At 40.4% G+C, this 25,590-nt stretch overlaps 2 protein-coding genes across 3 annotated transcripts in view; one reads left to right on the forward strand and one right to left on the reverse strand.

Annotated features, from left to right (window-relative positions):
• Positions 1-5,479: 5,479 nt before the first annotated feature.
• Positions 5,480-12,423, reverse strand: LOC114666214 (uncharacterized protein K02A2.6-like). Its single transcript, XM_051919657.1, has 6 exons — positions 12,287-12,423; positions 11,977-12,043; positions 11,332-11,883; positions 9,922-11,079; positions 6,881-7,501; positions 5,480-6,790 (listed from the first exon to the last, which is right to left on the reverse strand). The coding sequence occupies exons 1-6, from the start codon at positions 12,421-12,423 to the stop codon at positions 5,480-5,482; spliced, it is 3,846 nt and encodes a 1,281-aa protein (XP_051775617.1).
• Positions 12,424-12,863: 440 nt separating this feature from the next.
• The window catches only part of LOC114665984 (epithelial cell-transforming sequence 2 oncogene-like), a 78,265-nt gene continuing 65,538 nt past the window's right edge, over positions 12,864-25,590 (forward strand). The window contains exon 1 of one of the 2 annotated variants that reach the window (XM_051919281.1): positions 12,864-13,042. The gene's annotated coding sequence lies outside the window, so the exon portion shown is untranslated. Of the gene's footprint in view, positions 13,043-24,650; positions 25,051-25,590 lie in introns of those variants that run through there. The other variant, XM_051919280.1, reaches the window with a different exon arrangement.

Raw genomic sequence — 25,590 nt, forward strand, 5'->3', positions numbered from 1 at the left:
GTGCCGAACTAGGACTGGTTCGTGGGTACAGGACATGCTCTCAGAAGGGTGTTGCCCCGAACTTTGACACCTTATTGATCGAAGGGATACAGTATAGAGGAACCAGACAGCAGAAATCACGAGTCACAAGCCTCCCTAGGTTTGTGACTCTGTGCGAGTCACAAATAAAAATAAAAACAAAAGAGAGGGAGCAACAGAATTGCCATTATACAGTGCTCAGACTGCCGTCAGTACACGGCATGAATTGATGAAGGCTGCGTGCGCAAAACTACAAGATATTATTGAAACATAACATAACTTTAAGCCAATTTACACATCAAAATCGTGTTTTATAAATACTTACTTTGGCAAAGGAAATGGCTTATGTGTGTTTCTGAGATTCAGCAAGTTTAATACATGAGGGCCCTGGTCCCGTAAAATGGGATCATATTCCTTGCCATTATACGATCATCCATCCATCCTCTTCCGCTTATCCGAGGTCGAGTCGCGGGGGCAGCAGCTTGAGCAGAGATGCCCAGACTTCCCTCTCTCTGGCCACTTCTTCTAGCTCTTCCGGGAGAATCCCAAGGCGTTCCCAGGCCAGTCGAGAGACATAGTCCCTCCAGAGTGTCCTGGGTCTTCCCCGGGGCCTCCTCCCGGTTGGACGTGCCCAGAACACCTCACCAGGGAGGCGTCCAGGAGGCATCCTGATCAGATGCCCGAGCCACCTCATCTGACTCCTCTCGATGCGGAGGAGCAACGGCTCTACTCTGAGCCCCTCCCGGATGACTGAGCTTCTCACCCTATCTTTAAGGGAGAGCCCAGACACCCTGCGGAGGAAACTCATTTCAGCCGCTTGTATTCGCATTCTCGTTCTTTCGGTCACTACCCATAGCTCATGACCATAGGTGAGGATAGAAGCGTAGATCGACTGGTAAATTGAGAGCTTTTGCCTTACAACTCAGCTCCTTTTTCACCGCGACAGACCGATGCAGAGCCCGCATCACTGTGGACACCGCACCGATCTGCCTGTCGATCTCACGCTCCATTCTTCCCTCACTCGTGAACAAGACCCCGAGATACTTGAACTCCTCCACTTGGGGCAGGTTCTCGCTCCCAACCCTGAGAGGACACCCCACCCTTTTCCGGCTGATGACTATGGTCTCGGATTTGGAGGTGCTGATTCCCATCCCAGCCTCTTCACACTCAGCTGCGAACCAATCCAGAGAGAGCTGAAGATCACGGCCTGATGAAGCAAACAGGACAACATCATCCGCAAAAAGTAGTGACCCAATCCTGAGTTCACCAAACCGGACCCCCTCAACACCCTGGCTGCACCTAGAAATTCTGTCCATAAAAGTTATGAACAGAATCGGTGACAAAGGGCAGCCCTGGCGGAGTCCAACTCTCACTGGAAACGGGTTTGACTTACTGCCGCCAATGCGGACCAAGCTCTGACACCGGTTGTACAGGGACCGAACAGCCCTTATCAGGGGGTTTATACGATCATACTAAGCAATTATTGGATGTAATGACTCCTATTAGATACAGTAATTGTCATAGTATTACAGACCCACCACGGTTTTTAACAGTTGACAACAGATATTCTGGGTTGAAGGCATCCGCTGACTTTCCCCAAACGTAAACTCACCTGAATGTAAGAAGTAGGGTGATAAATGATTCATCAGACCATATCACTTTTTTTTCCTTCACTCAGGTGTTCAGGTTTTGTGTTCCTTACACCAGGTTATATGCACTAGTCTAGGATGTTTTCAAAGGGTAATGCGGACGTAAATTTTAGCTTTGTGAACTTCATGATATACTGTACAGTTTTTGTCAAAACAGGATCATCAACCAAGGTCCTGTTTCAATTCTGTGGTAGTTTTTGAGGATATAATTTTGTGGCATTTACAAACTAAGTGTCAGTCTATCCTTATTGCATCCTTTGGTTTGTTCTATGTTTCATATACAGTGGATTCAGAAAGTATTGAGACCCTTTCACCTTCTGTACATATTATGATGTTGTAGATTTAGTTTTAAAAAGGACATCTTGCTCATTACACTCGATAACTTAAAATGACAAAGTGAAAACATGTTTTCAGAAAGTATTGCAAATTTGTTAGAAAGAAAAAACTGAACTTTCCCATTCATAATACGTATATGGAATATATAATTGAAGAAAAATCCAATATACAGTGGCCACATCAAGGAGTACCACTTTTATTATTTAACACATTCAGAGATCATTTAATACTGTCAACTGTGTGGCACTCCGATTGCATGATAGACTGACCCGTCTTGAAAAGCTCCTTAACATACCCTATCAGCAAACAAAACTCCTTGTCAACAACTTGCTCACTGTAAACACACATCAACATATTAAACATTAATTATGATATCAATATGGCTGTAAATGTAAGAAAAATCCAAGAATCCAGCCAATTGGAGGCATTTACTTCTTACTTTTCAGTCCTTTTTTGTTTATAGATAGATAGATAGATACTTTATTAATCCCAATGGGAAATTCACATTCTCCAGCAGCAGCATACTGATACAATAAATAATATTAAAGAATGTTTATGTTCATTTCCTACTTTCTGCTTTGGTTTGCTCATTTATCAATAACTCAAATTATGTTTTTCTTTCCTTCACATAATATTACTCTTACTCATCTACTTCAGCAAAGGCTGGTGAGCAGAGATGTGGACTCGAGTCACAGGAGTTGGACTTGAGTCTGGCTCAATTCATGAATTTGATGACTTCAGACTTGACTCAACAAAATCAACTTGAACTTGCATAGAAATTACTTCCTCTTGAACTTCAACTTCTACCTTATGTTTCAAGAAGACTAGAGATATAGACCAAACTCTGTTGAATGGTAAGTTTGGTTTATGTAGTAATTAGCATTAGTAAGCCATGGGTAAGTCTCAGTTAAACTAGAAGTTATTTTAATTTCATAAATTATATCAATATTTTTTATAGTTTAGTTTGTGTCTGTTGTGTGCACAAGACAGTGTGACTATTCTGGAATGGAAACGCAGACAGACATGTCAACTCCACTCAAACCAAGAACATCCAACCTCAATACCATGACACAGTAGCAACGCTTTTTTAAAAGTAAATATCAGAAAATAGATCAAGTCCAAAAAATAAGTAAAATAATAATAATAATAATAATAATAAATAATAAAGGCAAACGTAGCTAAAAAGAGGAAAGGATATAAATGATAAATAACCCAAGTTGGTGCCTCTCCTTCACTATGCGTGTGATTCATCTTTTGCCAGAAAGCAAAGAATAAAGCTAGTTTACACTAAGCGCTATAGTCAGGCAGTCCTGTATATCAGCATTTTCTCAAACAGATACAAAGTAAACATAAAATGTGTCTCAGAGAACATTACTACTTTAATCAGTAATGGGAAACAGAGAATCATTACTCTCTTAACTCTGCCCCCATTGCTCAGGGAGATAAAAGCTCTTTTTTATTAGTAACATGCATAAAACAATTAGTTTACTTACTATTACTCTTGGCGTTTTGGTCAAATGATGATTTTGTTGCTGCGCTAAGGATGTTGCAAGTAACATGCCACCACCACCTGATTGAGGTACTGTTTGCAGTGATGATCACGGAAAGCTGTCCACGAAACCCACTGTATTGAATACTCAGGGACGAAGCCTGGAAACAACAAAGAATGACTTAAGCACTTTTATGTTAGTCAACAACAATAACATTTATTTATATAGCACATTTTCATACAAATGACGTAGCTCAAAGTGCTTTGCAGGATGAAGAAAAAAAGACAAAAATATACTGTAAAAAATAAAATTAGGCAATACTAATTAACATAGAATAAAAATAGGATCCAATGGCCAGGGAGGACAGAAAAAAACGAAAAGAAAAAAAAAAATCTGCAGGGGTTCCTGGCCATGGGACCATCCAGCTCCCTATAGGTAACACAAATGATCTCAATCAGTCCTCATGGTTTTCACGCTCCACATGGATGAATTAGACAATGATGGTCATGTGGCCCTCTGGCCTTTGATCCATCAATGTAAGAACAGCATGGTGCTCTGATGGGGTGGTGGTAGTGGTGCAGATTGCCACCACAGAAAACCAGAAAAAGAACATCAGATAGGGGTTAGTATGGATTTCTGAGCCACCATGAATGATAATGATAATCAAATGCAAATACAGAATATCAGGATTAAACTAAAGTGAATCTATGAGAAAGCCAAGTTAAAATAATGTGTTTTTTGCATTTTTTTATTTTTAAATGCTCCACTGTATTAGCATGGAGAATTCGTATTGGCAAGCTATTCCAGATTTTAGGTGCCTAAAAGCAGAAGGCCACCTCACCACTTCTTTTATATTTAGCTCTTGGAATTCTAAGCTGACACTCATTTGAAGATCTAAGGTTATGATTTGGAGTGTAAGGTGAAAGGCATTCTGAAATATAGGAGGATGGAGCAAGAATGCCTTGGTGGACTAGACGGTCTTTTGACCTTATAAACCCCTACAGATTTATTTTTTTCTCCAACTTATCTGGAGTTCTTTATTTTAATCGGACCTCATCATCACATTCATCTTTAGAGACTTTGAATATAATTTTTTAAGGAATCTATCTACTAATTACATATCTTTTAAGTAAGCCCAAATTGATTTTTTATATTATTCTTACTTAATTTGTTCTTCTTTTATCGTAACTATTTATTTGACATCTTGTAAAGCACTTTGAGCTAATATCTTGTATATGACAATTTGCTATTCTGCCAGACTGCTGAAATCCATTTAGCCAGTTTGGTCTTTAGTAAATGAAATGCAACAATAATGCTTTATGTCATTCTCATTTAATGCACTACTTTTTTACTGTTATGTTCAGTTTTGCTGTGAACGTTTTTTCACATATTTGTATATACAGTATATAGGGTTTTTTATTTTGTGTATTCATGTATCAACATGGAATTGACCGTTTAGAAACTGCAATAAATTAAATACAGTACATGTTAAAAAAATATCTGAGAAATTGTATTAAATTCGACGAAAAACGTGTGTCGATTTCTTTGGGCCTTCAAGTTTAAGACTTTCCCATTGTTATATCTATGGACAATAATATTGTACCAATAAAAAGGAAGAAGACGGAGACAGGTTCAAGGTAATAAACTTTAACAGGTCCTTTTTTTAGATTACACGTTGCACAGTCTTATATTTTATGTCACTTCCTTTAAGCTCCCCAATACCCATAATTCCATATCACTATGGAATCTCCAAAGGTCCAGACTACAATATACTACATATTCCTTCCCGCTTAAAATTGTAAACTCGACTAACATATAACAAACAACATCTGCTATTAAGAACAGGAAAATAAACATGAAACAGAACACATACTGTTATCAATGCAATTACATTCCAACAAAGGAAAAGAGGATAAATGACCTCAACATCCTGCTAACATAAGGTATTATTTTGTGCCTTTATCTCCATATACATATAGTTAGTTTTCATAAGTTAAGACGGTCAGGAGGCTTCCTGCTTCTGAGAGGGTTACGTCGTACAGCTGAGGTGTGTTCATCCCCTAAGGCAACCTCAGGTAACCTTGGCACGACAGCATCGGCAGGAATTGAAACAGGAGAGTCAGGTGGTATTCCTGGCTGGCTTTGGATCAACTCACTAAAACTAGGTTCCTCAGACGTTTCTGTGCTACCGGCTTCTTCAACAGGTATAGAGGGTAACAGCTGTTCAACATGTCGTCTCCATGTCTGGTGGTCTCGTGTGCATACCTTATAAGAGACAGGTCCAGTCTTTTGAAGAATGGTTGCTGGTACCCATTTCTCAGTGGTGGAATAATTACGAGCAAGGACAGCATCTCCACTGAAAAACTCACGATCTTTAGCCCGCTTGGCACGTTGTTTTACTTGATCGTGCTGCTTATCATAAACTCTCATTTGAGTGGTAGCTGGTCTCAACAAATCAAGACGTGTTCTCAGCTGCCTTTTTAGGAACAGATCAGCTGGTGACATACCTGTTGTTGCATGGGGTGTGTCAAGATATTTAAGAAGAAAGGTATAAAGACGTTGTTTGAATGGTGCTTCACTTTTGGATGCTTTAAGAGCATGTTTAAGGGTTTGCACCATTCTTTCAGCCAGGCCATTAGTTGAAGGATGATAAGGGCTGGATAGGAGATGTTTAATACCATTACCTTTTAGGAATTCTTCCATTTCTTGGGATACAAAAGAAGGCCCATTATCCGTCACGATCTGCTCTGGCAGTCCAAAACGTGCAAACATCTCTCTTAAGGTTTGGATTGTCTTTTCTGATGTGATGTCGGGCATGACAGTGATCTCAGGCCACTTAGAATGTGCATCCACTGCGACCAGAACCATAACACCCTCTACAGGTCCTGCAAAATCTAAATGAATGCGTTGCCAAGGACTGGCAGGCCATTCCCATGGATGCAATGGTGCTGGACTTGGCATATTTCTGAGGCCTTGACATGATGAACATGAATTTGCCTTTTCCTCAATATCACGATCCAGTCCAGGCCACCAAAAATAACTCCGGGCTAGCTCTTTCATTCGGACTATACCACAGTGTCCAAGATGTAACTCATCCAGAATGGGTTTCCTCAACCTTTGTGGTATAATTACTCGCATGCCCCACATGAGGCATCCTGCTGTCACAGATAGCTCCTTTCCCCGTGAAAGGTAAGGCTGAACATCAGGCAGTGCATTAAGGGTGCTAAGGTCCTGCCCTTTAAGAATGCAGGTGAGTAGTTTTGACAGTGTATAATCACCCTTGGTTTCTTGCTTAATCTGGTGGGCAGTGATAGGTGCATTTTCCACCATCTTAAGTAAAAAATCTTTTGCCCTTGTTCTCTGGGTTGGTCAGGTAGGGGGAAGTCTTGACAAACCATCTGCATTTCCATGTGCCTCCGAACGCCTGTATTTGATCTCATAATTGTGAGCCCCAAGAAGCAATGCCCAGCGCTGCAGTCTGCTTGCTGCCATAGATGGTACACCAGTGTGTGAGCCAAAAATAGACGTGAGAGGTCTGTGGTCTGTTAGCAGGGTAAATTTTCGACCAAAGAGGTAAGTGTGGAATTTTTTTATTCCAAAAATGATGCTTAAAGCCTCTTTTTCAATTTGAGGATATTTTGTTTCAGTTTTACTCAATGTTCTTGACGCAAATGCAATTGGTCGCTCCTCACCTGTTGACATAATATGCGACACCACAGCCCCAACACCGTAAGGGGATGCATCGCAAGCTAACTGAATTGGTAAGGATGGGTCAAAATGTGTTAAAACTCTTTTATCAGCCAGCGCGGCCTTGGTTTTGCTAAATGTCGTTTCACACTCCTGTGACCATTTCCAGGGTCTACTCTCACACAGCAACTCATGGAGTGGTTTCAACAACGTTGCTAGCTGTGGAATGAAACGCCCATAATAGTTCACGAGACCCAAGAATGATCTCAGTTGGCTGACATTGCTTGGAGCAGGGGCATCTACTATTGCAGGGCTACTCAACTATAAATTTGAAAGGTCCACTTACTAAATTTCCATTCAGTCTGAGGTCCGGAAAAGTGACGGTCAAATTCCAAATAGAGAACTCCAAAAAAAGGCAATCCCCAAACTTTAGAACTATACACAAAAAAATGACATGGTAGGCCTTTTAGTGTGAAAGGTGACACCTTCTTTGTGCCACCAGTTGTTTGAACTTGGGCATAAAAGGTGTGAGGGCAAGGCGGAGGCACTGATGTAAATGTTCATTGGTGAGGGTGTTACGGTATGTGTTTTTCACAATGTTCATAGTGGAAAAGGCAGATTCACAGCAGTACGTTGAGGGAAACATTGTAAGAATTTGAAGGGCCATCTTCTGCAGGAGAGGAACACCTGCCGCAGTAACCATCTTTGTCCAGAAGGTGACAAGGTCACAGTGAGATTCCTGCAGTGCTAGGTTTTCTTGTAGCTCAATTAACTCTGTTTGCAGAGAAGCAGCACTGGCCCATTGGAAGACATTGTGGCTTCATTTGAGAATTCTGCAATATTTTTGACAAGAAATGGATTTTCGATGCACAGCAAGACTTGTTTTCCCAAAGGGAAATCTTCAAAGCGAGTTTGGAAATTTTAATCAGCTTGTCCAGGAATTCAGCATAATTGTGATGGTGATGTTTTCCTGCAGTCTGATCCAAAAGTCTTGGGAAGTGAAGCAGGTCCTGCTGTAAGTCTCATTTGAACACCTCCAGCTTCCCCTGGAAAGCACGGACAGCTAACATGAGGTCACACACTGTGCTGTTTTTGCCTTGGAGCTTCATATTAAGGTCATTAAGATGGGAAGTAATGTCCGTTAGAAAAGCAACAATTTCCATTTTCTCGTTATTCTTCATGAAATCCACAAACGGTTTGGCTTTTGCACTCTTCTGATCCAACAGAAATGTCTCCAGCTCTTTACGCAGTGCCCAAAAACGCTCCAGTACCTTGCCTTTACTAAGCCACCGGACATTGTTGTGAAGGAGCAAATCATCAAATTGTTGCATTCACCTCTATTAGAAATGAGCGCAATAAACGATGTTGCAAAGCAGAGGATGCTCTCAGATAATTGACTAGTTTCATGACTGTTGTCATGACTTCTGAGTACCTTTCTCCAAGGCTGGCACACAAAACCATCTGGTGAATTATGCAGTGGTATGCCATGAGGTCAGGGTGGTGAGTTCTCAAGCGTGACACTAATCCCCTCTCTTTCCCAATCATACATGGTGCGCCATCAGTAGCAATGGAAACAACATGCTTCAGGTCTATTGCTCTGTCTCTAAGCATCTGTGTCACTGCTTCATAGATATCATCCCCCCTTGTGTGTCCATGGAGGTTTGTGAGACCCAAAACATCTTCATGAAATTCTCCCTTTTCTTCATCAAAAAATCTGACAAAGACCATGAGTTGTGCATTGTCCGTGATATCTGTGGATTCATCCACAGCCAATGAAATGAATTTGGCTTTTTTTATAGCAGAACTAAGTTGTTCAAGCAAATCATCAGCGAGTATTTCAGCTCGTCTTGCAGCAGTGGAATCAGAACAGGGTATTTGGTTTATTTTCTGGATTATTTCATCCTTTTGAGTCCCTTCAAACAGAGCAGTCACCACTTCACTCATACACTCTTTGACTACTTCAGCATCAGAGAAGGGTTTCTTGTTTTTTCCCAGGACCCATGCTACTCTAAGTGAGGCTTCTGTTGCCCGCTCCTGTTGTGTGGCTGATCTAACTATTACACTGCTTGTAGCTTCATATGATGATTTCAGCTGGTTTATTTTTATGGTCCTTACCTCTGAGTTCTGAGGGTAATTTTGTTCGAAATGTGCATGCTTGGTTTCATAATGGCGTTTCACATTACCACTTTTGATTATTGCTACCGTCTCATTGCAGATTAAACACATTGGTTTTCTGCTTCCCACGGGGAGCACGAACGCATATTTTTCTGTCCACGCACTCTTAAATTCGCGGTTTTCAAAATCAACTTTTCTTTTCTTATCAATGTACAGTCTTGAGCCAGCCATCTTCACTTTCAGTCAGCAAAAAAAAATTCAGTTATCGAAATTTGCACTGCCTGCGAGTGATGAGACTGCCTGTTCACCGGCCTGACCCAGAGCACGTGACCGGTACATAAATCTGGCTGCCGTGAATAAGCGAGCGAGTATTGGGAGGGAGGCGGGGAGTAGTGGGAACGATACTGTTACAACTGCTGTGATTGGACATAGATGAAGCAACCAAACCGAGTAGAAACCTCAAAGATATATCGCACGGAATCACAATTGCGCACTTCATTGAGAACTCATTTGGATTATGATTAAATTTGCATGTTTGTTTTGGCGTCGGTCCAGATTTAACCGTATTTGGGTCCGGATGCGGACCGGAGTCCGCTTATTGAGTACCCCGGTACTAATGCCTTCACTTTTGAAGGAGCTGTGTGCAACCCCTCAGAATCAATAACATGTCCTAGGTACTCCACAGACATTTTGAAAAAGTCACATTTCTCCTTGTTTACACGCAGCCCATACTTTTCTAGCCTGCTTAAGGTTTTATCCAGATTGGCCATGTGCTCCTTGTCATCTCGCCCTGTGACCAGGATGTCATCCAGGTAACACTGTACCCCTGGTAATTCACTAAGGATCTGATCCATGGCACGCTGAAATAACGCTGGTGCTGAAGTAATTCCAAAGGGTAAACGACAATAACGGTACAGCCCTTTATGTGTTGTTATGGTGAGGTACTTTTGTGAGTCCTCATCTACATGCATTTGCAAGTATGCTTGGCTGAGGTCTATTTTACTAAATTTGTTTCCCCCAGCTAATCCAGCAAAAATATCTTCAATCACAGGAAGGGGGTATTGCTCAGCTATGAGTACAGGGTTAACTGTTACCTTAAAGTCCCCACATAATCGTACAGATCCATCAGACTTGACCACCGGAACCACAGGTGTGGCCCACTCAGAATGAGAAACAGGGTCTAGGACTCCTAGTTTGACAAGCCGGTCAATGTCCGCCTCCACCTTAGGTCTTAAAGCGTAAGGAACACTCCTTGCCTTTAAAAATCTTGGCTGACAATTTTGTTGCACCCGGAGTGTCACTTTAATCCCTGTTATACTCCCCAGTTCCTCTTGGAATACAGCTTGGTGCTTTCTCAGGACCAAATTCAACTCGGACTGTTCAACAGACACAGCATTCACTTTGGTCCAATCCAACTGTACTTTTTCTAGCCACGATCTGCCCATCAGAGCTGGATAATCACCTTTTACAATATATACAGGCAATTTGGTTCTTTGCCCATTTAGTTCAACCTGAACCTTTGTTTTACCCAACATAGGCACACTCTCCCCAGTGTATGTCTTTATTATGATCTTAGGGTGTTTCAGTGGAAGGTGATTTAATTTTTTCTTAAACAGTTTCTCTGATATTAGGGAGACCGCTGCTCCAGTATCCACCTCCATCTTCACAGGGTGCCCTTCCAGCATGGCAGTAATAGTATATGCTGCTGAGCCTCTTTTTTTATTCAGTGTTTTAATTAGTAGCTCAGCCTCAGAATCAGTCTCACTGTCAGTTTTATTTTCTTTCTGTACCACGTGCAAATTTTTCTTTTTATAAGACCAGGATGCCTTTTTATCTTTCCCTGTTTCCCCCTTGTCTGTGCCTTCCTTTCTCTTTGCTCTACATGCACGCTCCACGTGCCCTTTTTTTTTTTTACAGCTACGGCATATGAATTCTTTTGCCCAGCAATTCGCTGGATGGTGATCCATCTTTCCACATCTGTAACACTGTTTGGTGCCCCCTGTTTGTTTGTTTGAGTCTGCTTGCACTCTGTGTACTCTAGCAGCTGCCCCTAACTGCTGTGCTTCTTTAGCAGCCAGCTCCATAGACACGGCTATCTCAATCGCTTTCTGCATTATGAGGTTGGCCTCAGTGAGTAACCGCTTCTGAAGGCCCTCATTTCTCAATCCGCACACTAGACTGTCCCGTAAGGCGTCATCCAAATTAGCACCAAATTCACAATATTCTGTAAGTTTCTTGAGTACCGCTACATATTGAGCAACAGACTCGCCTTCTTCCTGGTTCCGTTTGTGAAATCTAAATCTTTCAGCTAGTAGTAACGGCTTAGGCGAAAAATGTGAGTCCAGAATCTTTGCAATATCATCAAATGACTTGTCACCGGGTTTTCCTGGCCGTACCAAACTTCTCAGTAGACTAAATGTCTTTGCCCCGATAACGCTAAGAAATGTCGGCACTTTCAAGTCATCGTCAATGGCGTTGGCTTTCACAAAAAACTCAAATCTCTCTGTATAATCGCCCCATTGCTCAACTGAATCATCGAATGGCCCGAAATGTCCCGTTATCATTGCCATTTTATCCCTTTTGCTCATCTTCAGTGAATGACTAAGAAACGTTACCACAGAAATAGAAAAAAAAAACTTGCAGCTTTTCTCTTTCCTCTCCAGCGGAAAAAAAAAACTTACTTTGCACGTTGCGTAGCCATAGCGGTGCTCTTTTAAATCCGTCGCATCCTCGTCGCCAGTGTTATATCTATGGACAATAATATTGTACCAATAAAAAGGAAGAAGACGGAGACAGGTTCAAGGTAATAAACTTTAACAGGTCCTTTTTTTAGATTACACGTTGCACAGTCTTATATTTTATGTCACTTCCTTCAAGCTCCCCAATACCCATAATTCCATATCACTATGGAATCTCCAAAGGTCCAGACTACAATATACTACACCCATCATGCCTTGAACTTGAACCTTAGTGCAGAAACTTCACACTTACTTGTTACTTGCAAAGCGAGGACTTCCTCCCACGTCTGCTGATGAAGGTGTCCTTTCCATTAACTTGGATTTGAGGAAGTGCGTTGTTTTCTTGCAGGGATGCTGGAATCTTTCTAATTTCCTGCACCATCTCGACATGCCTCCTCTGCGTTTATCTTTTTGTCTAATTTCACCGAAACACAAGTGCAGACAGAGTTCAACCCAAGGCTGTGTCTCGGCAACTGTATCACTCTGTTCTCCGGACTCATTATTACAACAGTTCGCTTTGACATTACATTTATTAGACGTTACATCTCTTTAAGATGTATGTATTTTTTCTGGCTATGATATTTTCTAAAAAGGCCTCCAACTAATAAAAACTTTAATCAGCGGAACTGTTTCCAAACAAGCGTAATTTGAAGGAAAACTCGTACATCTGGCAACCCTGAGTGCCGGGGACAGAGTATGTGCAACAAGTTCGTGACGTGGCAGTCACAGATTGGTTGCAGTTTGTGTCGTTAAGGAGATGGCAGCGCCGTGGAAATTGCGCGCCGTTTTTAAAAACGAGCGCTTTCAATACAAGAGATGCTTTGGGGAAAAAAAGAAATATAAGATAAACAACTGCAGACGGCGTTCAACACGACCTGGAAACTGAAAACAGAGACGAATATTAATGGAGTTAGGAAAAGCGAGCCTCTTTCGTAGCGTAAAACGACTCGAGAGGAGAAAGAAATACAAATTAGCGCCACTGGAGCATTTTTCCCTATCTTCAATGTAGGTAAGGATACAGATTCATGATTCACGATGATATTCTCGTATAATTAGCGGCTCAATTCACAGGTCTTACTAGCGTTAAAAAGATCACAATTGAAACAAAGAATGTGAAAACTAATTTTGGTTCAGGTGTTTTAACTCAATTATCTGATTTAAGCCATCCTTTTTCAATGCCTGCGGTTTTTTGCGCATGCGCGACAATTTATATGCACTTTGCATCCGATAAAAAAATATTTTCAAAATTTTTAGACCTATCTTTTTCTCAAACATCTACCGGAGTAAACTTCAAAATATTTAATGGTATGATGACCTGATAATTAGCTATAGTCGGGAGGTTTTCTTTTTTTTCTCTAATACCTAGCCCCGACGTTTTCGTTTTTAACTTTACACGCTTTGGAGAGAGTTTTATAAACTACACGTTTGTGGTATATGAAAATGCCGGTTCATTGTTGACGGATAGCTTGAAAGAATTAAAAAATGACACGTTTTCAAATTGTGTGTTACTGTGGACTAGGCATGAAGCACAGGCTGAAATAAAAATGTCGCAGCTGGCTAATATCTGATCGTTGGCCCTTAACACTTTTTTTGTAACCGGTCTGTACGTCTTGATGTACTCCTGCTATTGACCTTTGCGGTACAGCAGGGCAGGGTTGCCAGCAGGACTGATTCAAGGGTACTTGGCGCCCCGTTTCCGGAAATCGGAGAGCGACCCGATGTCATCGATCCATACGGGAAGTGGATGGTCACCCTTGAAAACTGGTGCACGATCTTATTTGTAAGTCACATCAAAGGATTTAAGGTGGTCCCTCTCGGAGGATGGAGCACGATCATATTTTTAGTCGAAATCCAAGAGAAAGGGTTGGGACGGAAGGGGATAGTCTACCTTGAAGACTGGTGTACGATCATAGCTGTAGATGAAGTCGAAGACGGGAGGACTGAGCATCTTGTATAGGAATTTAACAGATAGAAAGACAGGATGGGGGTTTGAATGAGCGTTGGCGCCCTCCCAATCGGGGCGGCTCTACTCCGGTGCCAACTCGACCTATGCTTACTGCCGTCTCTCCTTGCCTTTATATGCCCATCCAATTTTGAGAATTTTACCTCATTTTAAAAACAAACGAAATTTAAGTGTGTATTAATTTAAACGCTTAAAAACAAAAAAAAAATTAACCCTGACCAAATGTAAACTAAGGTATGTACCCTAGTACATGTATGTTTTATAACAGCTGTAGTAAAATTTTTAAACTATTCTGATTTTCAAAGTGCAACAGAATGCCATGTTCTACACTACATAAAAGGTGTTAACAAATTATGGACATCTTTTGTTATCCAAAGCTGCAACTGATTTGATCAATAATCATTCTCAGTGAATGTATTGTTTTAATGATATTAAAGTTTAATGAATGTACTGAATATAAATCTTTCAAAATGTAAACTCTAAAGGTACTGTACTTTCTCCGGTCCTGTTCAGCCTATATACATCGGACTTCCAATACAACTCGGAGCCCTGCCACGTGCAAAAGTTCACTGACGACACTGCTATCGTGGGTTGCATCAGGAGTGGGCAGGAGGAGGAGTATAGAAACCTAATCAATGACTTTGTTAAATGGTGCGACTCAAACCACCTACACCTGAACACCAGCAAAACCAAGGAGCTGGTGGTGGATTTTAGGAGGCCCAGACCCCTCATGGACTCTGTGATCATCAGAGGTGACTGTGTGCAGATGGTGCAGACCTATAAATACCTGGGAGTGCAACTTGATGATAAACTGGACTGCCAATACGGATGCTCTGTGTAAGAAAGGACAGAGCCAGTTATACTTCCTTAGAAGGCTGGCGTCCTTCAACATCTGCAATAAGATGCTGCAGATGTTCTATCAAACGGTTGTGGCGAGCACCCTCTTCTACGCGGTGGTGTGCTGGGGAGGCAGCATTAAGAAGAAAGATGCCTCACACCTGGACAAACTGGTGAGGAAGGCAGGCTCTATTGTTGGAATGGAGCTGGACAGTTTGGCATCTGTGGCAGAAGGCAAAGGTAATCATAGAGTCTTTATTACTTCAATCTATAAACTCAGATTCTGAACTCCATTTACTGATGAATTTCTGTTGGTAGCTTGATGTTTTGGGCATTGTCATTGCAAATGTTAATTGTTTTACTGAAATGTACTCAAATGATTAGAATGTAATCTTCCAAAGATAATCTGACAGTTTCACAGTTGCAAGCTAATGGCCCTAGATTTGTGTTTGCACCTACTTGGAAGTCTGACTCTTGCAAAGAAAGACAGAAAAATTGTCATGCTGAGCACAGGCTGTGGTGGGAAAAGCATGCGCCTCTCAGATGGGCAATCACTCCTAAACCACTATGACCCCTGACCAATTATACTTGAGCTTTATGATTATTGGTAGAGAAATGACCTGTGGTAGTTCCGTGTTTTGGTTATTGCTGGGTAATGTTTTCATCACGTATTTGGGTGTAGTGAAAATGTGGGATGAATGGAAGCCTATTTCCATTTAAACATAATTCATATTTTAATTTTTTTTTTCCCTAAAAATGGGGGTTCCCCATGAATTGACAAACCTGTAGCAGGGGTTTCAAACTTTGTTTCTGGAGGATCAAAGTGTCCGTAAGCTTCCACTCCAGCCACTTTGTGCATTAGTAACCAATTGCTAGAGCTAATGGAACATCCACTTTTGGAGATATATAGATATCTATATATTACGCACTTATTTTATTCCATTTTAATTGTTTTATTTTGTCTTTAAAAAGCAGCCAAACATTAATGAGATGCAAAGACAGCCAACAGATGACCAGGCTAACTTAGATTCCGTTTGCTCCTGTGTCTTTCATGCAATATCTGCCTCAACAAGATCTTTGAAAAAGGGGGGGTGGAAAAATGAAGGTCTGAGAAATATTGACTTGCAGTGGTCCACAAATCATTTGAATGGTGATCATAGAATAAGAAAATCTATTTTAGAAATGGCTGATGTTGTAGAGTGAAAATACTAAAGACACAGAATTAAATCCGTTTCATGAACATCTAAATAGATTTGTTGGAGCGACGATGCTGTCATTCCATGTTGGCTGTTGGCTTGTTTGCTTTGTATCTTTTTATTGTGTATATACCAGTTAAAGAAATGTTAAGCAAGTCAGTCTTAAGGCAAAAGACGTCAGTCAAATTCGCAGCAGTGAATTGTTGCTAATTAAAGTGGCTGAAACAAACTTAGGCCCTCTAGAAAATGAGTTTGACTTCTCTTCTGGACAATGTACCAGAATTGAATTTAGGTCCCATAATGCATTTTTGGCAGCCTGAAAGTCTGTGTTGAAAAGCTATTTTAGACTAGTATATCCTATCAAAAATCAATGTTTTTGTATCATTTATAAATATGCACTTCTTAAAATGTACTGGAAAGCATTTATTTACATGTAAACAAAATAAGTCTGTCATTTGCCATTGGAACATTTTCAAGTATGAATATTTAGTAGTATTTCCTCATAAGATGAAAAGTACCATCAACCATGTCAGCTGTTAAATTTGTAGGAACTACTGTCTGTAGTATATGCTGATCTACAGATCAATAGATATGATTATCATTTTATGGCAGTACATTTTGGCAATATAGGGTGAGTCGACAGACTAAGCACTCATTCTGCATTTTTTTTTTTTTTTTTTTTGTCTATGGTGAATTTCCATTTATCATCTGAGATTCTATTTAAAAGGTTCCATTTTCAATGTTGTTTTTAATCACCTAGTCAGCATTATTCGAAATAAATTAACAGATCCTGGAGATGTCACCTGTATTTTTATTGATAATAGTTTCATCGTATAGTTTTTAGTTTTCTAGGTGATGTTGTGTGTTGACTTAAACTGTGTTTTTTTCCCACCTTCTTTAAAACAAGCTTAGTAGTTTTCTTACACCATTTGTGTGTGCATTTAGTTTTTACATTACAACTGTCTGTGGAATCTTTTTTTTTTTTTTTTTTTTTTTTTTTATCCACTCTAATTAGCCTTTTATATTCATACTTTTGACCATCTTTAGGGAGTTTACTTTCCTTCTATTTTGTGTTTTGTTAAATGTTGTTTACTTGGAGGCCCCAAATGGCATTACGTTTTCTCCCTGCCTGGTTGGAAACTCCTTCAGTTTTAATAAACTGAAGCTAAATCATAGATATTGATGGGGACTTCAAAATTTTGGGAATCTTTTCAAAAAAGTGTCTTTTATTAAAAAATGTTTCTTGAAGACTGCATTTAGAGCGATTGTTCAAAGGATGTAAACTTTGTCCATACAATGATCTTTAAAGGTTCAGATACCAGGGGACTGCCATGAATTTTTTATATGTTAGGGAAGTTGGAATAAATGGTTATGACAGCAAAGAACTGTGATCACTTGGACTTCAAGTGTCTCCTCCATTGATGTCATGGGTAATTACAGGGTAATTGGAGGTAAGCCATGGCAGGGTCTAAGTAGGATTCCTTTTCCAAGGCTAACCATGCAGGTACAGTCTAATTGCTCCCTCTCACAGGTTAAAAATTGTGTGTAACTTAAGTTAGGCAGTGTAATGCCCTCTATGCCTTTTTTTTTCTCCCCCTTGGTGTACCACCACCAGTAATTGAAATGTTTTACAGTACCCCCCATTTGTCTGTCATTTTGTCAGACCGGGGAACTGCAAACCACAGACAGGAGCTCCATGGGGGACTGTTCTTTACCCTTTCCTCTTCACCCTGTACACATCAGACTTCTGCACGTGGCATGTCCCAGAGTTACAGCAAAAGTTTTCAGGTGACGCTGCTATTGTAGGTTGTGTCACGAGTGGACAGAAGGAGGAGTACAGGGGTCTTGTGAATGACTTTGTGGGATGGCGCTGGTCAAACCAACTGCTGCTGAACACTTCCAAAACCAAGGAGCTGGTTGTGTTTCACCATAGGTCTAGACCTCCACTGAGACCTGTCTCCGTTGAAGGGGTTGATGTGGAGTGGGTCAAGACCTATACATACCTTTAGAGTGCAGTTGGATGACAGGCTGGACTGGTCAGAGAACACACAGGCTCTGTTCAGGAAGGAGCAAAGCTGGATCTTTTTTTTTTTTTTTTTTAAGAGGCGGGGTCCTTTAACATAAGCAAGAAACATCTGCATATGTTCAATCAGTCTGGGGTCGCTAGTATTCGCGTCTATACTGTGGCGTGGTGGGCAGTAGCTTGAAGAAAAGAGATGCTCATTGTACTGACAAGCTCATCAGACGAGCAGGATCTGTGGTTGGAATGTAAATGGACTCTCTGGTGACAGAGATAAGGACACTATGCAAGCTGCTATCAATGAACATCACCCACTATACATTAGTGTTATAGTAGTAAATAATTAGTATTATTTGCACAATTCTCACTGCACTGTCATTATTGTATGTACCATCTAGTGTGCTGTGATTGCATTATTTGTATAGTATTTGTGTAGTAAGTGTACTTAAATGTTTGTATTTAACTTAGTATAATTCTTGGCTACTGGTACTTGAATTTCCTTCTATCCATCACATAGTGCCCTATCTCTCTATCACCACTAAATATATTTCTTTATCACTCCTCTCTAATTGAGTTTTGTGTGTGTATATTCATTTTTCATAATGCAAATTTTTTGCAATCATTATGTAAGAATAATATTTGATATGGAATAAAAATTTGAAAGCCAAAAATGTTTACACTTATCATCTTATATAATACGCTACCGTGGCTGTTCGTTTCTGTCCATGATTTTAACTCGCCTGTAGCTCGCAAACCGTTTTACCGATTGACCTGATATTTGTTACACATATACTATGTGACCTCTACTGTCCGTTTTCGGGGTGATGATTTTTATTTTAGTTTGTTTTATTGTAGAATCAACTCTCGGCAGGGTGGCCATGCAGCATATGTGTATGGGCACCGTTCTCATCCCTACCACCTTCCCCCACCTCTTCATATCTTAAATCATTCTTGAGGCAAATTGAACACTTTAGTGCCAGCTTAAGTGAAAAATTAAGAAAAACGTACTAAGTAATTGCAACACAAAAACTGACTTAATATTAACATGAAAAGATACCGAAGCGAAGAAGTGGGCCGCAAGGGTGGAGAAAAGAGCTGCTCATGAAGCAGCAAGCACATCAACCTCTGAGCAAACGAATGCTAACGTACGGTTTTCATCCTCTTTCTCTGTATGTTTAAGTGTATTCACTGCACATTATCGTGCAGTACGCCATTACTGGTACTGCATATTTTTTGTACATTGAAATGGTGACATAGATGGGAGGGCCCATTTCCATGGATGGGTAAAGGTGCCTTCCCTGGGTCAAAGGTCAGGATGATGGCAGGACAATATGTTCCCCAACATGCTGGGTGGCAGCATACATCTTGCTGTACTCCAGTCCTGTCTGGACTCCCACATGGCTTTGTGGAATATGTTATCTTAACAGGTAGCCCTGTTGGGATTCTTTGGACCTACAGTGAGGAGACTCCCTGTTATCTTGTAGCTCCGTCTAACCTGTAAGTGTATGCAAGCTACACATGCCAGAAGTACTCCTAGCTTTGCCTTTTAAAAGAGCATCTCCAGGGTAGTCACAGTATAGTGGAGAAAAAGTCGGTATTGTGTTTGAGAGAATGTTATTCTAAAGAGAGTCTGTTGGAAGGTAACTGAAAAATTATAAGAAGTTTTTTTTTTTTTTTTAAACCCCTGAGACTTGTAGTTGTGGTCTAGGTTTTCGATGTACAACACCCCTGTCGTCAAAAGTTGGAGAAAATCAACTGGCAACTTGCATGCAGGATGACTTTACATAAAGGTAAGGAAAGAAAATAACTTGCAAATGTTTTACAAGACAATTTGAATTCTGAGCCCGCTTCATTGCCCAGAGGGCTTTTATTTCAGGTTCCAAAACTAAGTGCAGATCTGGTTCTGCATTTGGCCTATTCCTGTATTTCTTTTTTCAGGAAAGAGCTGAATGTTGGCATCTCTTTCAGAAATGATATTTTTCTGCTCTTGTGTAGTATTAATGAAAATTAAAATGGAAGCTTAGATATGTTATTAAATTTTGTTAAAATTGTATCTTTGTTCCTTGTTGGTATATTTTCTACATTTAGTTTGTCTCTAAAAATGAATGTAGACCAAGTAAGTTTACCAAACCTAAAGGCATGTGAACTTTAGAATGCATATTAGATTTTCTTCTCTGTACTGTGTTATTATTATTATTATATAATTTTTTTTTTAACCAATAACCCACCAACCCTGTTATCTGGAATTTGCTCCAGATTTATTTTTTTGTTCTCTCATGTACCAGCTGGCAAATTCTGTACCTGTACCACAGTTTGAGATCTGCTGCCCTTTGTGGTCAATTTGCATTCCAAATAAAGGCTGAGATACAATTACAATTTAGTTTAACAAAATTAATCACCCTGCACTATTCCTTATTTTGCTCATATATTTAACCAGAGCGGGCGGCACGGTGGCGCAGTGGGTAGCGCTGCTGCCTCGCAGTTGGGACACCTGGGGACCTGGGTTCGATTCCCGGGTCCTCCCTGCGTGGAGTTTGCATGTTCTCCCCGTGTCTGCGTGGGTTTCCTCCGGGAGCTCCGGTTTCCTCCCACATTCCAAAGACATGCAGGTTAGGTGGATTGGCGATTCTAAATTGGCCCTAGTGTGTGCTTGGTGTGTGGGTGTGTTTGTGTGTGTGTCCTGCGGTGGGTTGGCACCCTGCCCAGGATTGGTTCCTGCCTTGTGCCCTGTGTTGGCTGGGATTGGCTCCAGCAGACCCCTGTGACCCTGTGTTCGGATTCAGCGGGTTGGAAAATGGATGGATGGATGGATTTAACCAAAGCTAATTATTTATAATGATGATAAAAAGAAATAAAATGGTTGCACTGATCAGTCACTATATTAAAGCCACCTGCCTAATATTGTGTAGGACCCCCTCATCCTGTCAAAACAGCTCTGACCTGTCACGGCATGGAATCCAGATTGATATCTGGGGAATTCTGAAGGCCAAGTCAATGCCTCAAACTCTTTGGCATGTTCCTTAACGTTCCTAAAGAACTCTTTCAGTGTGGTAAGGCACACCATTCTTTTGAAAGGAGTCATTGCCTTCGGGGAATTTCCATGCCACGAAGGGGTGTATGTGGCCTGCAACAGCTTTTTAGGTAGGTGGTGTGTGACAAAGTAACATCCACATGAATGTCACGACCCAAGGTTTCCCAGCAGAACATTGCCAGGTGTAGTGCATCCTGCTGCCATCTCTTCCCACGTACAACTGGACATCCATACAATCTTAAATAAAACTTGATTCACCATTTTCTTCATTGCTCCATGGTTCAGTTCTGACACTTGCATGCCGCTTGATGCACTGTGTTCTGACATGTTTCTCTGATGGCTAGCATTAGGTTTTTCAGCAATTTGTGCTATAGTAGCTCTTCTGTGGGATCAGATCAGATGAGCTAGCCATTGCTCCCAATTACATCATTCAGCCTTTGGTGCCCATTACTCTGTTGCTGGTTCACTGGTAATCCTTTCTTGTGCCACTTTTTTAGGTACTGACTACTGCATACTGGGAACATACACACCAAGACCTGCCATTTTTGATATACTCTGACCCAGTCATCTAGCCATCACAATTTGTCCCTTCTTATATTGTGCTACAGGTTCATCACCTTCAAGAACTGACTGTTCACTTGCTTCCTAATACATCCCACCCCTTGACAGGTTCCATTTTAGTAGGACAATGAATATTGTTTACATGTCAGTGGTTTTAATGTTGTGGCACATTGGTGTATATGTCTTCAGGATTAAATGGAAAAATAAAAATCTCAGTTACTTTTGTTACTTGAAGCATTCACCTGCTTTATTTTAACAATATAAAGTGGATGAGGCACACACTTTTCTTGTGATCCCATTGAATATGTTAACAAGGAACACCTGTATTCAGTTTTATCATACACAGCAAATATCATTGACTTTGAGATCTTGCAAGTAAAACAGAAGATCAGACTGTCATGAAGGTCCGAGAGCTGCCTGTGGAACTTCAAGATGAAGTTGTTAGGAGGGAAAAAGCTGTAAAAGATGATAAAGCTGGGAAAGCTCTTAACCTTGCTATTAATATGGCATAACCAAAGTGTACAATTTGCTGGTGGACTGTTAAGTTGCTTGCCTCCACGGAGAACCAGTTATTTGTGTAAGCCTATAGGGACCACCAACACTACCTGGTTAGAACAAAGCTCTGATAATCGATTTCATTACATAATGTTCTTCTGAGCAAGGACTGGATGGTTTCTGCCTTTATTCAGAGTTACAGTGTCGGGGTGGGCGGTGCTATCCCATTAGTGACTTTAGGTTTATTTTAAAGCTGACTGTAACTTCTGTAGTTTGAATTCATTTTGGTTTTGAAGCAAGCAATAAAGGAAAATCTTAAAAATTTTAAAGGGGGTTATTTGCAGACAAAATGTAATCCTTAAATTGTCAAATAGGAGCAATTTGCAAGCACACTTAAATACAATTATCCTGATGCTTTACCTTTTTCATGCCATGTCTGACTGTACTTTTGTTAAGATTCGTTTTTGTAAGTAATTGCAACTTGTATCCCTTTATATACCTATAGCATTTGTGTAAGTGCTTTTTTGGTACAATAGAGAATCCATTTTTTTCCTCTTCTGTGTATTATGTTAAATTTTTTAAATTGTACTGATTATTTAAATAAATCTTACTGTTTGGAAATGTCCATTTAAACACTTTGTGTAAACAAAAAAATCAGCCACAACAGTTCCTTAACTTAAACCACAATCCACACTGGAATGACAGTTCACCGTCCATATCACAAGATCTCTTTTCATGAAATGGGAGAAACTGTCAAATCCGACAACAATCCCTTCGGCACTTCACAGATGCAGCCTCTAGGAGAGGATCTAGAAGAAAACATTAGTATTTCTCAGAAATGGCTAAGTCACGCCTGGAGTTGGCTAGAAGCCATGAGAGAGAAAAATCATGAAAAATATTTGAAAGACAATTTTTGTGGTCTGAGACTAAAATATAGCTATTTGGCCTGAATGCAAAGCATTTCGTTTGTTGTAAACCAAATGCAGCCCAACAGTGTTTTTAAAAAGGAGGAAGTTGAGATCAAGTGCAGCGTGGATGGAGTCAAATACAGGCAAATCTTTGAGGAGAATCTATTTCAGTCCACCAGATATCTGCAGTTAGGCTGGAGATTCACCGATGGGATATATAGCAGAAACTATTAAATGCTCTCTTCAGTTTTTCAGAGTTGGAGCAACTTTTCAATTAGGAATGTGCAAACCTCATACCAACATGCCCTAAAAGATTAAAATGTAAGTCTTTCATTCCTGAAAAATGTTTTGAATTTGTGTTTTAGTAAAAGTAGCAAAATGTGTTTTAATATTCTTAATTTTGAAAGTGTAATGGGAGCAAAATGTGAAAATTATATGTACTTTCTAAAATCACTATGTTCTGTACTCTTCCAGCACAGAAGTCTTGAGCATGTTGTAAGGCTGTTACCAGCATGTATCCCCCCTTGGGCTGTTCTGGACACATTCCACTGGGTGGAGATCCTGCCGCAGACCCAGGATACGCTGGAGGGATTACAATCTCTCAGGTGGCTTGGGAATTCTCCAAGAAGAGCTGGTAGTTTATAACGTAGGACAGGGAAGTCTGTGCTGACCTGCTTGGCGTGCTGCCACCCTGACCCTCAACAGGAAAAGTAGTTTCAGAAAATGAGATAAGGCTATACAGTATACTGTGTACTTTTGAAAGCAGTGTAGTAACTTTGGAAAGATATTCATGTTAATCATGCTGTTAGTTTTGCCACATAGAGTAGGCCTACAGTAATTTTTATTTGCATATTAAACCAAAATGCAACAGGCTGCCACACTCCGGAGCAATGATAAAGGGAATTATCTGAGCTAATGTGAGATTAAGACATCATCTATTAACATTTCTTTAATACCCATCAATTTGCAAAATGTTAGTATTTTCGTGTACGAAAATAAACAAAATTTGTGAACTGTAATTAAAATACTAAGAGGCTTTACCCCCAGATGTGAATTGGTGCCAAAAGGTCCGACCGGTTGTGTGGGACGATTGTGGGTTTTCTTCTTTGTAAAGTCGTTTTGCACAAACCATCCACCTGATTCCCGTGGCACTGTGTTGGAATAAGGGGATGGCGACGAAATGTTACAAAATCGGTCGAGTCGGTATTGGGGTGTTAAGATTTATTTCTGTTGTATTTAAATACGTTTTCGAACCAATTTTCAATTCATTAAAAACTGAGATATTTATACGTATACGTTTGCGTGGATATACTCTTGTTACAAGTTTGCATTTGTAAATCTGTTTCTCCGAGCCAGTCAATATGGGCCGGTTGTGTAATAATGAACCGTAGTGAGCTGACGCCGGATTTTTCCGATTTATCGTAGATGGTTAAAGTATTACGCAACTGACCATGAATCCTTTATATACAAAAAAGGCAGAATCCCTAGCGAATTTGTAAGAAAAAAAATGTGCAGTTCGCTATTTAACATAACGGGTCACGTGCACGCACTTTGCTGTCACCGTCATCCTCCACCTTCAGTTCAATGCGCATGCACTATTGCGATCGCCGATGTGTAAAGTGTAGATGGATGGTACACAGGGATTCCAGCTCAAATTAAAATTTGGGACATGCCACCGCATTTATCTCGTCAAATATAAACATGAATAATCAGAAAAACAATATAAATCGAGGCGGAATGCCTAGCCGTTATTGGCACTTCTTGTGATTCAGTGGGCATACCTGCAGCTGTATGCATCTGTTACGCTTTCGATTGACGAAAATGTATTTGCATCTGGAGCCAAGACGCATCGTTTATTGGGCGGCGCTGCTTTCAGAGTCTTCCTCTCGACCAGCTTGTTGTCAGTTACCATAGAGACGCGGTTGGCACGTGCAGCGCGCTGTGCGACAGAAGGGAGGAGCCTGGCAAAGTTTGGTAAAGTTTGGGAGAACGACGGCTGTTTGAAGGTAGGATTTGCATAATTCAGGGAAAAAAATCTAGGGGTGGGGGTGTATTGAACTAGTCTTGTCCCACTAGGATAAATCGGTTCACTCATGATTTTGCATTCGGGTCTCGAACTTTTATTTAAAATTAATACTCCGCACACTCTTGTAAAACGCCCCTCTTGTGAGATGCAATGCTGTAATCTTTTTGTGTGCGTGAATATGTATGTGTGTCGCTATTTTGGCTACATCTGGCCCACAAGACGTATCAATGTACACAGAGTTGCTGCACCTTTTGAATATTGACTATAGAGTATACCAAGTAACTTTAAAAAATAAAAAAAAAATCCACGTTCATTCATGGGGAAAAATACCTAAATATTTTTTAAAAGTCCGATATTAACAGACTGATGAGCTGACCACTTGATTTTAACACATTTTAAAATAACCTAAAGTATTTACTTTTACTTATTTGGCTGATGCCTTTATTTAAGGCGACTTACAACATACAATTGGTTATATTTCTTTTGGTTTTCCAATTGGAGCACAGGCAGGTCAGGTGAC

This window comes from Erpetoichthys calabaricus, chromosome 15 (assembly GCF_900747795.2).
Source record: "Erpetoichthys calabaricus chromosome 15, fErpCal1.3, whole genome shotgun sequence".
NCBI lineage: Eukaryota > Metazoa > Chordata > Cladistia > Polypteriformes > Polypteridae > Erpetoichthys > Erpetoichthys calabaricus.